The sequence below is a fragment of the Chelonia mydas genome, chromosome 20 (genome assembly GCF_015237465.2).
Source record: "Chelonia mydas isolate rCheMyd1 chromosome 20, rCheMyd1.pri.v2, whole genome shotgun sequence".
Lineage (NCBI taxonomy): Eukaryota > Metazoa > Chordata > Testudines > Cheloniidae > Chelonia > Chelonia mydas.
This window is the reverse complement of record NC_051260.2, coordinates 10,225,084-10,243,525: the sequence shown is the minus strand read 5'-3', so window position 1 is coordinate 10,243,525 and position 18,442 is coordinate 10,225,084. Positions and strand designations below refer to the sequence as shown.

The window sequence follows — 18,442 nt, the reverse complement described above, 5'->3', positions numbered from 1 at the left end:
ATATGTGTGACAGTGTCTAATTAGATTAGATGTACAAAGATTTCCTCAATATGGGTTAGAGACTGGTGAGTGCTTGAATCAATAGCTGTTATTAAAACCTTACAGATATCAATTCTCCTAGTCAGTTTAATGAATACAGCTTTTATATTCAAAATGTACAGGATTTACACACACACACACGTATTATATATACACTGTATATATTGTATATGCACTGGTTTTGTTATATACATATATATAAAGCAAATACAGTGTACTGTACATATATATGCATACTATAATCATGTATCAGATATATTATGATTTGAAGGGTAAATATTATATATTGCACACCTAAAACTGTTTTAAAGTATTTGTGTATCTATTCATATCTCTGTATGTGAGTGTATGTTTACACACACACACAACTAACAAATATAGGCACACTCCCCTCACCCTACCCCCCATATATACACACAGGGACAGACACACAAGCCTGTGTGTATCAGTGTTGTTTAAGGTGATGAACACTGTTCAGTAAGGCACTGGAATTAGTTATTTAGGACTGATGAAGAAAAATTATCTAGTGTGATTACTTTATTCTTCTGCATAAGATTCCTATCTTTGGATATTCCTATCTATCTCGATTTTCTGTCGATCAACCGCACTTTATACAAATATACAGAGTATAAACCCGGAACCATGTGTGTTCTAATGAGCGAATAAGATACATGGAGTTCTGGAGAAACCTTCTAATTGCCTTCAGCTACCAAATGAGGTATTTGAATTTTTTAAAAAAAACTTTCATTGGGCGGTGGAGAATGGCAACAATGGACTATAATGATTGAAGAGGAGTTTTCTGTTATCTATAATGTTTATTTTTTTCACTAGGGTACTTTCAGTTTAATCTTTCACTGTGTAATAAACTATTATCTTAGTTAATCCCAAAGGTGAATCCATCAAAACCTTTTAATAAAACCTTTATTAGTTTCAGTAATTCTGAGGGTTGTAGCTGCACCTCCAGAGCAGCAGGCAGAACTTAACTTAACTTGGTCTGCTGTAAAATACTTTAAAATAAATTTAGATGTGTAAATGTTGCCCGACTCATCCTGGCCATTAGAATTCTGCAGGCATTGTCGTTTGCAGCAGTCATTAGTCAAGCCTACAGAAGCAAAAGGAGCCGGGTAGTTGGACAAGAGAAATCTCAAGAATGATATACAGAACCAGGCCTCTAGCATCAATTCAAACCTGATAAGAAATCGGCTGCCTTATTGCAAAAAGATGGCTAAGCTCGTTCAATTGGGCCTCGGATGCGTTGAATAATTGTTCGATTCCTGGAAAGGCTAAAGTGTTTTCACACCAAAACCTGGGGACCTGGGGAAAGGGAAAGGTGAACACCTAGGGTACCAGAAATGCACCCATATGAGATTGCAACGGGTCTGTGAAGGCAACAGATTGTTTGGATTCCATCCAGAGTTTAGCAGCTGGGACTAGCTCCATGAAAAAGTGGAAGGTGGGATGAAATGACGGCAGAACAGAATGCCAGCTAATACTAATAATAACAGACTCCCTAGATCCGAAAATCTTATTTTAAGCATCCATTTGGAAAAAGTTAAGAGGAATTAGATATTAGTTCAGGGATGGTGCATCAGCCAGTGCAGCATGGTAGTAAACTAACATAACATATAGGGTTGTTCATACTCCACTTCTTCGCTTGCACATGACCCAGCAACTTTGAGACTGGACTTTAAAAAAAAAAAAAAAAAAAAAGCTTTATATTTCTGTTCTCCACAGTGTTATGGGGAATTAATTTCGACAGAGACAGGTACCCAAGAAAAGCAGAGACAGATGTAAAGTACTCCCGTCTCTCCTTAACAGTCAAATGTTTTATTCCTAGCCAGAGTGTCAGGGAAGCAAAAATAGCGGGGGCTTTTGGTTTTTAATTGGAGAATGTCTATTAGATCATTCATTTACAACGTACCTTGACTGACTGTCTTATAAAACCAGCACAATGTGTATACACACACGCACACACACGCGCACACACACACACACTGAGAGAGACTGAATGGTATTTTATGGAAAGAAGTCACTTTTCACCACGCCGGAGAGAGAGAGATTGACTGAATGCTACCGTACAGAAAGAAGTTAGCCTTCAGCACGGATTATACACACACGTAGGCACAGACCATTTTTATGTGGATGTCGAAAAGGGATCTCTTTGATAATCTGTTAATTTCTCACTTAAATGTATTTAATCAGATATAGCAAGAAAGAAAGCATACACAAAGTCTTACTCTGCCTATATGCCTCCTGAGCATGTATCTAACCTTCTAGCTCTTAGAGTTCCAAGGAAAGCTGGTGTGTGTGTGTGTGTGTGTGTGTGTGTATGTTTCTATTTTTATTACTGCGAAGCCTAGTTAGATCACAAATCTTAGTCATTTTTGTAAAGTATTATTTTCTCCTACTGGATATTAAGCATCACAGCCACAAAAGTACACAATATAGAACAGAAGGAAAAGGGGAGGAAAAAACAACAACTAACCTCTAGCTTGTCTTTAATTATATAAACCTATCAACCTAGTGGAATATTCAATCCGAGCTATAATAAAATAATAATAATAATAATGATAATAATAATAATAATAATAATAATTATTATTATTATTATAAATAGCTGTCCTCCCCCATAGGAGACGCTCAGTTGACCTCTCTTTGGGCTATGTTTAAGCAAAATACGTTCAATATTTTTAGGTCAAATATAGTTAACAAGGGGAGGGAGGTCTGAAGACCTTTTTTAGGAAGCTACTTGGTGCATTGATCTCCAGTGCCAATGGGTCTTTAGATCTTATTCATTGCCTTAGCAGAAAATCAGCTACAAATATTTCCACTATGTCTTCCCTCAGATTAGGCTGGGACTCCAGGCAAAAGATACAACTATTTTTGTTTTGTTTTGTTTTTAACGATAACAGTGCAGAGCACTATTGGGCATAATAGACAATTTCCAGACCATAGCACGAGATTATTTTAAAAAAAAAATCTTTTCGGAGGTACCTTTGAGAATGTAAGTAAAAGCAGATCTGTGGAATTTACAACCTTAAGGACACAGACCCCCTCACTTCCTGTGATTAGCGACAGATCAAAACGGACACCTACCTTCGTTTACAACCCCCGCCCCTCCCTTCCTGACAGGAAAAAACCTCCTGTAATAAAAGTCTAGTCAGCCATCCCTTTTGTGAAAGATGAAACAAAATATATGCAATCACGGTTTGTGAGTCTAAAAAACAAGGACATTGATTTTGTTTTTGTTTTAGAGAAAGAAAGAAAGAAAGAAAGAAAGAAAGAAAGAAAGAAAGAAAGAAAGAAAGAAAGAAAGAATTACTTACTGCTGTTTCTCTCCATTTTGTCATGGCCAAACCTACAGAAAAGAAAGTTTCATTTTTTTAAAGAAAGAAAGATACATACAGGCTATGCCCTACAGGATCATCCATAAACTCTAGCTATGTGCACTTTCAAGTTGACTCCAGTTCCTTGTAGATTACACTCCAGTTCATGTTACCTAAACTCAAGCAAACTCTAATCCTGCCGCGGACAGAAATAAATAGAAAGGTCAACAGTAGCAGCTCTCTCTTCCCATGTGATTATTTTGTTGTTGAGACATGAATTAGAGAAATCTGTTGAGTGCCAAGAACTGATTATACATATATATATATATATAATGTCTATATAGATATATCTACTAAGGAAGAGGAGAAAATGAATAGGATACAGAATAAAGACTCTAAGGGGGGTGGGGGATGGGGAATAACATTTCTTCATGTACATCCAACTATCTTGTTGCCTCAAATCCTCTCGCCTTTTGGTTTGGCTAGGAAAACAAATATGGAATTTAAAAAATAATAACCAACAATCTTGATCAGTGGAACAATGAAGCGAAAGTGGGAGGGGGATTCGCACTGGGGAAGGCTTCCTCCTTCTAAATGAAGAAGTGATATGGTGAGCGGTTAGGCATCTCCAATTCGTGCAGGGGTAATAAGGGAAACTACATTCATATCTGCCAGGAAAAAGGGAAATCGCAAGTTTAAGAAAAAATCGATAACTCGGAATTCAACTCTTGACCGGGAAAACCCAGATCAAAATATCATTTGACAGGAATGCTCTCTCAGAATCAGATACTAAATCAATAAAATCAATCCATCAGTACAATCTGCATAGGCAGAAGATCTCTGCACCGTGGCTCTTAAAAGAGAGAGGAAAAGGGGGAGATGATGTTTAAAAACCACTGGGAGAATAACCGAGACCAGCGAACTGAAACAAAGTGAATCTCACCCTTGGAGTGTACCTTATTTTAGCTGGATATTTTGATTTCTTCATTCCATCTCTAGCTAGCCAATTTTTCTGGATTCAGCATCACACTAAACTTATGTTCGAAGACATTATGGTTCCGCTCACATGGGTAATTAATATGCGCAATGGTTTTCTTGGAAAGAGGAATGTTTAATATTAACCTTTTTTTTAAAAAAAACCTTTTAATTCATACGGTACGAAGGTGGTAAATAAAATTTTGAATATGGCTATTTTATTGATCCTGAAACGGAAACAGTTTTCAAAAAATGTTATTTAAGCTAAAAACCAAAGCAGCCAAATCTGCTGAGGAAATGAAATAATTTACTAGCTACAACACTGACTTTTTAAAAATTAATCATGAAACCTATAACCGAAGAAAGAGTTAGACAATGAAAGACCCTCTTGAAAGAATATATCTACATTTCAAGTCACACCAAAACTTTCTTCCTGTGTCAGACATGCAGCGTCTTAAATCTCATAGTACCCATAACAAAGCTCAGAGCATTCTAGACTGTGCTCAATACAAATATTTACTTTTGATACCCTTGGCAATACTCGGCAACGTGCTTTTAGATGCCTTGAAGGGTTATTTTTCATTATGGGTGTGGCACTGAAACTAAAGCACTTTCGATTCTTTATTGAAAGGAGGACAATTGGAAAATATTATTTCCTTAAATTTGCCTTGCAAAGGATTGCTTGGAAATAATCAGATCCTGTCCCTAATGTAAAACCTCCGTACTCTCTCTTCCCTTTGCCATCCTATTTAGAAGGCACATCAAATATGGTGGCTGTAAAGGACCAAATAAATGTTTACTTTTGGAATATGGCATCTCTTTGGCAACTGCCCACTGCAAACCTTTCCATATACAATCTTCTGAGGGTGACTAAGAAAGTTATAACCCTACCTTTTAAAAAAAAAAGTGGAATGAGGTTCTCGCAATTGCAAGTCTTGTTCAAGGCGAGCACAGATGTTGGTTGTTTCTTACAATAGATAATAAAATATCCCCACTGTTATAATAGGATGTAACCCAATTACATTGACTCGCAGTGGCTGCAATTTTGGAGTTGCTAACTCATGGTTTTCTGTCGTCTTGGTTATTGTTATTGTATTTAGTTTGTTCACCTTTAACAAAAATGTTCCCAGTACGAAATGTAGGATTTTAAGGTACTAAAATGCCAGGAAGCGCTGTTATTTTAAAGTAGCATCCCCTCCTTTCCCAAAACAGGTAGTTTAAAATGCGACGTGTAAATATCTTGCAGGTAAAGTAATTTCAGCGAAGTAGGGTTTCGCTCAATTTTAATTCCAAATTAAGCAGAATGCCTCTGAATCTCAAATATCCCAACTGACAACACACAAAGATGAATACAGTTGAGCACTGTGATTTATCCTCTATCTGTGGCAGAACTTGGACTGTATTTATGTTCCAAGAAAAGAAACTCTCCCACAACGGTGCAACCTTAGGTAAAATATCAAGCTCATGCTAATGTTGTATCACCTTTTGGGAGGAGAAGGGGAGATGACTGATATAGTGACAAACTTGCCTGAATGTCACATTTGCTTCTGCTAATCAAAAGATGTTTAATTCTTTTTTGTTTGTTTTTTAATATATCTTAGGGTGTGTGCAAACCCCTTTTCTTGACTGGCGAGCAGTAATCACGTGACTCCACTTTGCGCATGCCTGCTGGGATCCTTGGGATATTTTGGGTGCCATAAAAGTACACAAATCTTCCAGGCTAACTTTCCATCTTCTCGTGGTGAAATGTTAGCCAACCACATATACATTAAGAAAAAATAATAATACAGCGAAGAGTCATAGGGATGGAAACACAAACAGTGCATTTATCATAACATTTCAGAAATATTTAGCTCTGGAGAAACCTAAATTAAAAGTTGACGATTTCAGATGGCAAGAACTTCCCCATTGGAGAAGATGAAATGAACTAGCAACTCTTGGGCCTGATCAATCTTGTTCTTGAAGCACAAACAAATAATGGGCTTTATGAATAGGATTTCCAGGTGAAAACCAATTGTATCAGTTTATTTGTGTGAGAGAGGTTTTTTCCCCCCTGAAACTCAGAGTTAGGGAAGAGACAGAGCGCCAAGAAATCCAGAGCACTTGTTCTTTTCAATCACGACTAAAATGGCTGTTTTTGAAAAGAGCCACTTCTCCTTATGAAGAAACTTCTTAATTCATTGGACCCTTGGGTTCTTCGTTCATAAGAGAAATGTGATTTGCGATACAAAACGCCAAAGCTTCTGTCCAGGCACGGAGTTATGGCTGTGTGTGTCCCCTGGCAAAGTAGAGGATTGGTCACACTACATATTAAAATAACCTTTATCTATGGAGAAATTGGGAAATGTTTTTATATGCATCTCCATCTTCACGAAGCCTGAGTTCGTTTAAGCCTTAACTCTCCAGTCTATCCACTCGAGCACCCCCATTGTTATATTGTTATTAAACCTGGAACAAGTTGTAGGTCAGGCAAGAAAAAGGAAAAACAACCCTCTGGAAACCCACGTGCGGGCTGGAGCCTAGATTTGCATTGAAGCCACCTGCCGACGAAACAGCTCCGCACCTTCCAGATTCACTCAGCGCTTTGCAGCATGGAACCCACCGGCCTCGCCCCAGAGAACCTAGAACTATGAGCTACCGCGCCTAGTGACTACTGGCCTTGCAGGGAGGCCGCCTTTTGCTTCGCAAAGGGCATGAAGGCTCGGGAAGCGGTTGCGATTTATTTCTGCTAACAGGCCATCCCTTTTCTTGTCTCTCCCCCTCCCCCCTCTCGCCTCCCCCCCCCCCCCCCCCCCCACGCTTTCCAGGCTGCTACTCCTCCGCGCCGAGCCTTAAAACAGTGCCACACCAATCCGATGCTGTCACTCCCGGTTCAATGTGAACAGCAGAAGTGATCTCAATCTACTGGTTTATTTGGAGAGGAAGAAATTAAGGATCGGGTGGGCAAAAAATGTCTTTGTCCTGGGTCCTCCCCCTGCCCCATCCCACTGAGAATCTTCCTAGTTGTCACAACTGCTCAAGTTTTGTTGCAAAGAGCAGAGGCCAAACCCAGCTCACCTTCTTCCTCGGAAGAGCGATCTCGCACCAGAAGGAACTCATGGCACCATTAAGGGGCCCAAGAACTCACCCAGTATTACACAGAAGAGGGGGAGGGGCAGATGTATACACATATGGCTGGGCGTGCAGGCTGGACACGCAGCTCCTTAGGGAAAAGAGCCATAATGGAAACACTGGGGAGCTGCTGGCTTCGGAGACCTTTTGGAAAATCTGGCCCCAAATGTGGGTGCAGGGTTCTTGAAAGATTGGCCCATAATGGAGAATTTGGTCAAATCATTTTAATAATAATAATAATAATAATAATAATAATAATAATAAAATCCCAGGAGGTTGAAAACAGAGATCAGTCCCAAGTTGTAACTATCCAGAAGTCAATGAAGTTACACGCAGGGTGAATTAGGCCCGATGTTGCTTCTATATTTAATAAGTATGTATCGATCTCTATACATACACCACATCACTGTGTATATCTCTTGTATGACACTTTATATTCTGGATACACATGAAGGGTGTACTTTATGGGTGCATGTATGTACATAGTATCTACTTATACACAAACTTAAATATTCTACACCCAGGGGTCTTTGTTCAGGCAAAATTAGCATATACTTCAATGGGAACTTCCCCTAACGAAAGGACTACAGTTTGGTTTATTTTAGCACACACCTGGCCCCATTCAAGCCAAAGGAATTTTTCAAGTGGGGTCAGGATTTCACCTATGCCTATACAAAGAATCACCTATCTGAAGGAGTGTCTACAGCATGTAGAAATAGCCGGACCATGTCGAATTCTGTTCTGGCCCTCCACACTGCAAATCTGGAATGATTCATCATTTACTCTGGTGTGAAGGGGAACAGAATCTGGATCCATGATGAGCGTGTTAAATTAACTGAGCACCTTACTGAGGGACTCAGCAAGTGCTGCTGTTTATTGAAACTGGCTGAATCTTTATCCCAACGTAAATAACCAGGTGTATTTAGGCCTGAATCTCCTGGAAGTTGTCGCTGAGTTGTAGGGGTGGGATCAGAGCCTGGATTTGAGACCAAAGGCTTGGGAAGCATCTTATAAAGACCATAAGTAACAGGAGCAACACCTACTTGAAGGCATCTGGCCTATGTATACACACAGGGGCCTATGATCACAATTCTGCTTGGTTTCCTATAAGGGGACGGAGTTTACCCCTCTCCCCCTCCCCAGTATACCGGAGTGTCCTGATTTTAAAATCCCTAATGAAAATGAAGGCTGTTTGCTTGGAGAAACTCATTTTCCCCAGGAACACCCTTTTCATGAAAGTTTGGAGGACAAAGACCCTAAAGCTTACTGGGCAGGATCCTCCTTTTCTCCTCAACTCTACAAAAAAAAACCCCACTGGTTTCCTTGTGGGGTGCAGATAATGCAGAATTGGGCTCTTTGGGTCAGAGATCAGCTCCCAGTAAACTCCAGTTAAGAATAATGGGTTTTCCTCAGATTGTTCATGTGTGTGATTCTCCATTGTTCTCAAAGGGATCTGTTGGGTACTGAACATTTCTGAAAGTCCAGATCCTACATTTACAAAAAGAAAAGGAGGACTTGTGGCACCTTAGAGACTAACACATTTATTTGAGCATAAGCTTTCGTGAGCTACAGCTCACTTCATCGGATGCATTCAGCTGTAGCTCACGAAAGCTTATGCTCAAATAAATTGGTTAGTCTCTAAGGTGCCACAAGTCCTCCTTTTCTTTTTGCGAATATAGACTAACACGGCTGCTCCTCTGAAACCTGCTCTACATTTAGGCGTCTAAACGGGAGCTGAGCTCGTGAGATACACTGGCCCTATACTATCCCCTTGCACCGTCTCTTTTAAGCGCAACAAAACATTTTATATCTTCACATGTACACACCCGTCCCCCTCACAGACAGATTCCCGCCCCACACACACACACCCCTCCTTCCTTTTCCTTTGAACTAGAGAAATCCTCTTTTCACTTCGCTGTTTAACAGGAGGGTCTTTTGATCGCGAGTTGGACTCCAATAAAACAGGCCAAGTAGTAGTTATTTCTGGGATTGCACACTTCTCTTGACTCTTAGATCCAGAGAGCTCAGCGCTCCGAAGGCAGTTGTATGGACTGGGGGCGGGGGAGGGAGAATGTGGTATATAAACAAATCAAGACGCTCTCTAGAAGTACAGTTGAGACAACACAAGCAGTATCAGGGACAGGAATTCTTACGTATTTACCAGTCATTGCTACATTTCCTAATTTTTTTCCCATTCACTGAATATGACATGTCTAACTTTGAATATAATATAGTCTTTGTGGTTAGATTTCAGTTATGAGCCCCGGCTCTACATTCCCAAAACTACCACTGCCCAGGTGTGTTGCAAACAATATTGAAGGGAAACCATCCAGGACAGCAGTCTATTTCTCTGCATTCAAACTGTGCTCCAGACAGGTGTTTGGACTCTGGCCTGCCCCATTTTCGATAGATCCTTTCGAGATTGCATTGCTCGAGTTTGAAATCTATCCATTGGAGGTATATTGTTACATTAAGCCAAGGACACACAAGGAATAAGAGCAAAATCTCCTGGTTGTGGAGGGGGGAGTACAAAAAGAGAGAAACAGAGATTGCATTAATGGCACTTTGTGTAATCTGATCATATCAGTCTTCTGAAGAAAAAAAAAATGCCACGTCTCTGTAGCCTTATCTGCGACAGGGAGTTTACAAATTCTTCGGCCTAGTTCCAATCCCGCATAGCTCTGAGTTCATGCCTCCCTCCACACACCTGCCAACAGCATCAAAGGAGTACAGAAGTCAGACTTCCAGATCTCTTTCCAGCTCAACCTCCCCCCCACCCCCCACAGCAATGCGCATGCACTTCACCACCCAGCAACATTTAACACACACACACACAGCAAACTCTATACTGTGGTCCTTAAAAAAACCCAAAGATTAAAAAAGCCCCAACAACTCAAGCAGGAATCAAAACTATCTGATCAGAGTTTTAAAACCAAAGGGGGGAGGAGAATCAAAAACCCCGATCCTCCACCTTTCGCTTTCTTCAAGTATTTTATTGTCTACAGAGAGAGTGGGGTAGGACAGGGGTGGGGGGAGAAATGTCTCTGCTTAACCAGTAATATATGGAGCTTTCTGGCCTTATCTAATTTCCACAAGCCCTGGGGAAAGAGAGGGGGTGTCTGATATTCCTTCTAGATAAGGTTCCTGACTGCTACTCGCCTTATACGCCTTCTATGTTACTTTAAAACGGCATACATACTAGTTTGTCATATAGTAAAAGAAGCAAAGCCCTCCCCCATCACAGTATCTACAGAATTCCATGCCCATCAGAGTTTAACGCTCTATTTTAATAAGACTCACTGGGTGCAATGGATTTTTTCCCCCCAGAAAGCGAGAGAGAAGGGGGGAAAATTAACTTACTGAGATCGCTTGGGATCCATTTGGTAAGATGTACCTTCACTAACAGCAGTCTGAGACGCCGTAATCCACACTAAATGCCTTGTCCCACTGTCCCAGCATTAAACAGCTCTAGCAGCTGCGATGGTGGACAGTTAAGATTATATATGATGTAAATATATTGTGGGTTTGTCAGCTCCCCCAAACCATAAAACTTAGTTTAATGACATCACGTGTTCTCTGAGAGCCATTCAGGGCTTTTGCTTAGGGCCATCCACATAAATAACCTTCAAAAGTTTTAAACTACTAAATTCACATAGAAGCCATGAGTATTTCTGCTAATGTTCTCATGTTCTCAGTTAAACTAAAAGCCCTTTGCTCAATAATAATGATGATGTTAATAGTAATAACAATGCAGGATTTTTTTTAAAAAATGGAACTTTGGTCTGTGGTTGTTTTTTTGGGGCCATTTTAAGTTCACACTGGGTTGACACGGATGACAGGGGAAAGGTAAGTCATTTTTTATTTCCTTCTTGGTTTTACAGCGATCTTTGGGAAAGGATTGAGAGGCAGACAGGAAAAAACAAAACCTCTCAAGAAGCAGCAAAAACAACAATAAAAAATGAATCAGTCCTGGAACATGACTCTTTTAAAAAAAAGAGGGGTTGAAATAAATCCATGCCCCCCCTCCACCCCACCCCGGGAAAGTCAGGATTAACCTAATTAATCATAACTAACTACACTGCTGCTTCGCACTATGGCAATGAAAAAGTTTGGAGTTGTATGTGTTAGGTTTAAAAAAGAAGCAACAACAACAAAACAGAACCAGCAAACCCCACTCCTCCCTTAGATATAGCAAAAATGGATCTGATTTTGTTAACCCTTACCTGTCAAGTCTAATTGTTTCTTGACAGTTTACCTATCAAGGAGAAAGGAAAGATGTTGTTGACGATTTAACAAATACAGTGTTTAAGAGAAAGGAGAATAAGACTAGATGCAGAACTACTCAGTTAGTGAACAGCCACCAGTATACGCCAAATTATTTTCCGTGCTTGAGCAATTTCTCAATAGATTTACACAGCATGGGTAGAAAATAAAAACCTAAAAGGAATAGTTACAAGACTCTATTATTCTATTTGTAATTACCCAAGGCCCACATGGTCAGAGCGTTAAGCAAAACCTGGTTCAGGCAGAATGAAATTTCCAGACCTAGTTTTGATTTGCTTAGCCGTATTTCACTGCAATGAACGGAAAAATGACAGTTCTTCCAGAAAAATAAAAGGAATTTTCAATTGACTGTTAAATGACAGTAAAATTAAATGTCACAGCCTTTCTGAAAAGCATTGCTTGATACTTGTAACTTGCCTAATAATAAATAAACTATAGGAAGAGGTAGAGTCCTAACTCCATGTTTAATAAGAAAGCCATATAGACACTCCACATTTGACCACGCTCTACTAATTGTGCCCTTAAAGACTTCCAGGCTACCACTAAAAGAAACTTTTGTTTCCAGGTTCAGGAAATTGTTCCATTGTTTGAAATGTGTAAAGGAAATGCTATAAAGTTTTATGGAGCTATTGGCTTCTTCAAGCATTTGTTTCTACTGTAAATAGCTCTCAAGACACATCAAGGATGACCTTAGTAGTGTGTGTTGTCTATAGGTATGGTGTGTATGTATACAAATAGACAAATATATGTTTGTATACAGACACACACACATATAATTGTTTATATGCAAGTGTTTGTATATGTGTGTATATGTATATCTGTCTGCCTGTATGCATGTGTGTGCGCACATACATATATATGGACAGACACACATAGATAGATAGATAGATAGATAGATAGATAGATAGATAGATAGATAGATAGATCAAACAGACCTCAAGAATACTAAATTAGGCCAAGCACGTTAAATAATAATAATTACAATAACAATAATCAGGGGGTTAGAAAACTGTGGTTCTAAATACATTTTTAAAGTATCGAGATTTCCTGTATAAGTTTTTAACTACCAAAGAAAATGTAATTTTATACTCAGATCTTGTAGCATCCTAAAGACAAAGTAACTTTCACAAAGAGCACGTTAAAAAGTCTACCCTAAACTTCCACCTTAAACCTTGCCGGTGAAATCCTGGCCCCACTGAAATCAATAGCAACTTTGCCATTGGTTTCAGTGGAGTCAGAATTTCACCCTGAACCTCTATTCGAATATGGGCCTCATTCTGCTCCTACTTAAATAAATGGTAGTTTTACCATTGATTTCAATGGCAATAGGATAGGGCCTATAGCCACTAAAAGGTACGGCGCCTACATATCACTGTACAGACCCCAACTCATGCAACACATCCATTTAAACCAATGGGAGTTGTGCCTGAGCGTTCTTAAGTTGCTTCTCAACCTTTTAAAAGACTGTTTAGAGGTGTCAACTGGGTTGTTTTGGGAAGGGTATTTTCTCTGAACTATACATATACACTTGGGGGAGTCTTTGAAAACTAGATTCCTGGCAGAAGAGGCCATCTGTCAGCTGGGGGAAATGAATATAGAGCCTAAAAGGAGTTTACTTGGTTCAGAAGAAGCCAACGCTGCCATATTATTTGTATGCTGGAAGTAACAGCAGTGCTGCACTTTATTCAGAGATGGTTCTATCTAGCACTCTACAATCAGAAGACCCCACCACTGAAAAGCACACATAACTCAAAGCTTCTTTGGGTCGAGGTATGTAAGTGTACAGTAAGAAATGGATCCCTCATTCTGCCCTTGTTATCTCCAGAGAGATTTTTAAGCAAACTAGAAGCAGGATTGAATACAACTCTAAGAAGGAAAATCAGCACAAAGGGGTTAATCTCAGCTGGCACGCCAAAGTTTTGTATTATTTAGTGTTTATTTAATATGACAAAATATAAGTTCCATGGTCTTTCACATATGAAACTGCAACCAATAAATATACGGCGTACATTATTGAAAACAAGTTATTAAAATGGACTACATTTAAACAAAGATGTACAAATTTTTGCTTTTTTATATATTTTTAGCATTTAGCAAATCTACATTAATTACTCAACAAATAAATACACAATAATATTAGGTCCAGATAATTCATTTTCCCCACATGCTTTACTCTTCTGCACAAGATATTTCGGATGATTGCTCAGGCCGATTATTTCATAGTCCATTCCTTTCTTTTCATATGCAAATAATAAAAAATAATGAATTCTAAGTCCGAACAAAACAAACCAACAAACAAAACCAACTCGTCTCAGAGGTTTTTTTTTTTTGCCATGTTTGAGGACAAGTGCATCTATGAAATAAGCTGTGGATGTATCCAATCCACGTACAAGGTAAACATTTTTCTTTTAGGCTTCAGAAAGTAACAGTGGAGATGTCAGGTCTTTTACGTACAACCCGAGGATACAGAGGTTAATTTACATACAGTAAAATATATCCGCATTTTCCCTTCTGCTATTAACATTAAGCAGACAGTTAAGGAAAATTCTGTGACTTTAGACAACTTACTTTGCGTTTTTTCTCCCGTAGGCAGCTTATTATTGTTGTTGCTATTGTTATTATTCTAGCACTGATAAAATATAACCCATTAGCTCTGCGGATTGTTTTTGAGCAACATGATTATGATAGTCCCTCCCGCCCCCCAGAACGTACAGGTTAGAACATTGAGTAACAATCTAAAGAGCTATACACTAAGTTCTGCATGAAGCGAAGAGCAGGTTTTTGCATACTAATAAGATAACTCCTTTGTCTGATGGATTTGTGAGGGTATGTAACACAGTCCATTCAGCAACACAACCCCCTCCCCACCCTAAAAAGAAAAGTTTTTTTGAAGGTAGATTACAACCAAACTCGTGTAAATATTTATTGACTCTCTCTTTAGAGAGTCATCCTTCTACTTAGAGAGAATCTTTGCTTTTCAATTTGGAATCTTTCTTCCACTTCATTCTCCGGTTCTGAAACCAGATTTTGATTTGCCTTTCGTTTAAGCACAGGTTGTTGGCAATTTCAATGCGCCTCCGGCGTGTGAGGTATCTGTTGAAATGAAATTCTTTTTCTAGTTCCAGAGTTTGGTAGCGAGTATAGCTAGTTCTGGAACGTTTGCCATCTGTTTCTGGAAAATAAAAGACACCACATGAAAAGCCAAAACAATTATGTTTCAAAAATAAATAATAACACAACAGAATATAAATAAGTCCCCTTGGTTATACCCAGGACAATTGTATCTGCCTAGGACTTCAAGGTTTGGCCAGGGTCAACATGTAGCTTCTCTTTTTATAAACACCTTCAGATTAAAGTTTGTAAAGATCAAACGTATGCAGACTGAGCAGAAGAGAACCTGTTCCCTGTTAAACATTAAGAAAGTGTGCAAAAGAGGGGAATATATTTTCATGGGCTGGATTTCTATCCTGGAGAGGGTGCAAGGAGGAAAAACAAGTCTATATAGACAGGATGACTTTTTTATATGGTTTTTTTGGGTTTAATATTTTTAAAGAGAAGCCTGAAAGAACATGTGTATTTTTAAAACCCCCTCCAAAAAATTGGAATATTGCCTTTTATACACGTTTTGTTTCTATGATCCAATTATGCTGTCATAAATTTGGGCGTATATAGCCTCTAAGCCTTTTAGTGGACAGTTTTACGAGCAATTGATGCCTTAGTCGTAAAATTTACGACCTTAGTTTTTTTTTATTATTTGCCCCGTATGGCCTATAAAACCAGGCAAATCCTGTGAAACAAAATCAAGAAGTGAAAGTTTACCATGGCTCATGTGTAGTTTGGTCATCCACGGATATATTTGTGGTGGTTGCTGCTGCTGCAGTTGTTGCCCTCCTTGTTGTGTAGTTTGCACGGGCTCCGCTTTGATCTCGCCAGTGCCCTTAGATCTATCCTCCAACGCCGTGTTACCAGCCTTCTGACTGTAAATTCCTGGGTTTAGAGGAGTCTGGTCGTCTCTGGCTAGAGAGTGCCCTGAAGAACCCATGACTGTACAGGAAGGTCGGTCGGGGTTAGTTCTAGGGCTTGAAGACATGTCCAAACCGTTCAGAGAGTTGGAAGAACCAGAGGATGGGAATGTGATGCTTAGATCCAGCCCACTGTAGCAATACCTGGATGACTGAACCTCAGACAGAGATCCATAATTCCCATAACTTTGCATGGTATAGGCAGGAGCATTTTGACTTTGCTTATAGAACGAATTGGCTACGTAAGAACTCATGTCGGATTTTTTGCACCCTTTTGATTAGGCTTGATTTGTGGCCCTTTGAAGTTCAGGGGGTTTTTTGTTCTCTAAAGTGCAGAATTTATAGGTGGAGATTCTTCTTTCTTTATTCTATGTGCGCTGCCCAAATAAGGCATGTTTAAATAGAATCACGTGACTGTGTTGGCCAGTCATAAATTTGGCTTGATGACCCCAGGAGGTTATTGATGGAAGCCTGTGAAACGTATCTGATATGTTGGCAAAGCAAACTAAAGGCCCCAAGTAAAAACCAAGACTACGAGACTATAGCGTCACCTGGTGCTAGGCCTGTGGTACAACGCTTCATAAAATGCGGCTTCCCATGCCCCCCCTCAGTGTATACATTGGGCTTGGGTGTAGAGTGGCCAACATATAAAAGTCTTTAGCCTTTTAAGAAATGGAAGATTTGGCTAATTTTGTGTTGACAGAGCTTCAGAAGCGGGCATGGACGTATTTGTGTGGGATAAAGCCAGTGATGCAAAATATCTTTAGATACATGCCATAATACGTTCTCGCTTTATTTTCTTTGTGCGCATATATTATGTGGCTATAATAGCAAAGTATGGTTTATATGCACCTTTAGAGAAACACACGTACCTAGCTGTGTTTGGGTGGGAAGGGGGGGTTCATATGTGTGTCTATGCGCATCTGTATTATTATAGATATGTTTGTGTATTTGCTGTAGACTGAAACGCTTTAGTATTTCTAATGCACAAAACGCGTTAGTGTGAACTATTAGTCGCTATATTTTATTTTGTTAGAATAATATATCAGTTCGTGCATATATATATACACACACATATATATACTATATAATATATGTAATGTATTGTCTGTAATATATGTTACAGACAATACATTACATATATAATATATACAGTATACATACATTGTCTATATTGCATATACGTATACATTGTACATATGAATGCACATATGATTTATAATCTAAATCTCCTGTAATATGCAGCTATACACAGCAGATTTGAATATATATATTCACATCTGCTGTTTATAGCTGTATATTATATATATATACATATACATATATATATATCTGTACACTCTAGCTCTGTGTATCACTCTGTGTGCGTTATGTTATGTGTTAATATCAGTGTATGTATTCAGTGGCAGGGAATCCCATAAAGTTACCTCCCCATAAATATTTCATGGCTTAGGTGAATGAAATAAACACATACAATGCCTTCTCTTCAGTATATGTGAAAAAAAGCTCTTAAGTATTAAGCATGGGCTGCTTCTGTCATGTATCTACAGTAATGACCGAAAGTTTACAATTTCTATTACCTTTACCACTGCAGTTTACTGCTTGAAGAAGTAGGGAGACCTGTGCTTGATGCTTACTGAGAAATCAAATCTCCTTTCAAGGGTATTTAGTTAAATGATTGCATTAAAATATGATTCCTTCTGCTAGACTGCCTTAAGACAAGGATACGTGCCTGTTGCAATATACACACAATAACAACCTTAAAATCTATTTCAAGGTTTGTTGCTCTAAATGTTATGACAGTTCATATATATATACACATATATTTATATAACTACATAATTTCTAGTTCATAATTATATCATTTCTATTTTTTCTATTAAAATTCAGACCAGGGAAACAAGTTTGTTTATTTCTTTTTAACCTTCCTGTTTTCTTTACTGTGTAGCAAGACTATTGTTTTGTAAATGCATATTTTGCTCTCCTTTCTTATGCCGTTTTAAGTAACATACACAAGCGGGGGTGGAAAATAAGCAAATTATGGGATTATAAAACCTCCCTGCTCTTTTTATTTCAGCCGAATCCTGGTTGTTTAAGACAAACTCTAAGAGTATGGTGGGGCTTCCAGGAAAGATATGCCCCTAACGTATGTGTTAGATACAGAATGTTCCTACCACTGGTAAATGCCTTTGTACTGAATATACCACAGATGATATAAAATGTAAGTTGTGTTCAAGCCTTCGTAACATATTATATAAGTCTGCAACATACCGTAGTGTAATATTAGCATTGTTTACTTCATAGTATGATATTGTCAATTACCCTCTGCTGAGTGCCAGCTTTTCTATAGAAATGGTCTAAGTAAGTCTGGAAAAGTGTGTGACTGCTTAAAGCTGGGTATTCATCAGCAATTTCAAATTCATGTATTTATTTATTTATTTATTGAATAACAACAACAAACATTCTGTGACCTGTGAATTGCCTGATGAGGATTGCAATAAAAATACTATTTGAACTTTGGAAATCCATTTTTTTAATCAGGGAGCGAGAGGTATGGCACAGATTTGTGATGCCCTTTAACAATACAGTAACAAGACTAAATAAAGGAGACAAAGCAAAATGTATACTTCCCCTTTTGGAATACTTTTGAATGAGAGAAGTATGGAGGAGGTGTGTGTGTGTGGA

General features: G+C 38.8%; 1 protein-coding gene and 1 long non-coding RNA gene across 3 annotated transcripts in view; both read right to left on the bottom strand.

Annotated features, from left to right (window-relative positions):
* Positions 1–18,442, bottom strand: part of LOC114020832 — a 67,998-nt gene that overhangs the window by 36,093 nt on the left and 13,463 nt on the right. The window contains exons 1-2 of one of the 2 annotated variants that reach the window (XR_006286723.1): positions 10,812–10,878; positions 3,366–3,397 (exon numbers count right to left, since the gene is read on the bottom strand). This is a non-coding gene — a long non-coding RNA (uncharacterized LOC114020832). Of the gene's footprint in view, positions 1–3,365; positions 3,398–10,811; positions 10,879–18,442 lie in introns of those variants that run through there. The other variant, XR_005223091.2, reaches the window with a different exon arrangement.
* On the bottom strand, positions 13,652–16,697 carry HOXC5 (homeobox C5). Its single transcript, XM_007065804.4, has 2 exons — positions 15,555–16,697; positions 13,652–14,907 (listed from the first exon to the last, which is right to left on the bottom strand). The coding sequence occupies exons 1-2, from the start codon at positions 16,009–16,011 to the stop codon at positions 14,693–14,695; spliced, it is 672 nt and encodes a 223-aa protein (XP_007065866.1). The 5' UTR covers positions 16,012–16,697; the 3' UTR covers positions 13,652–14,692.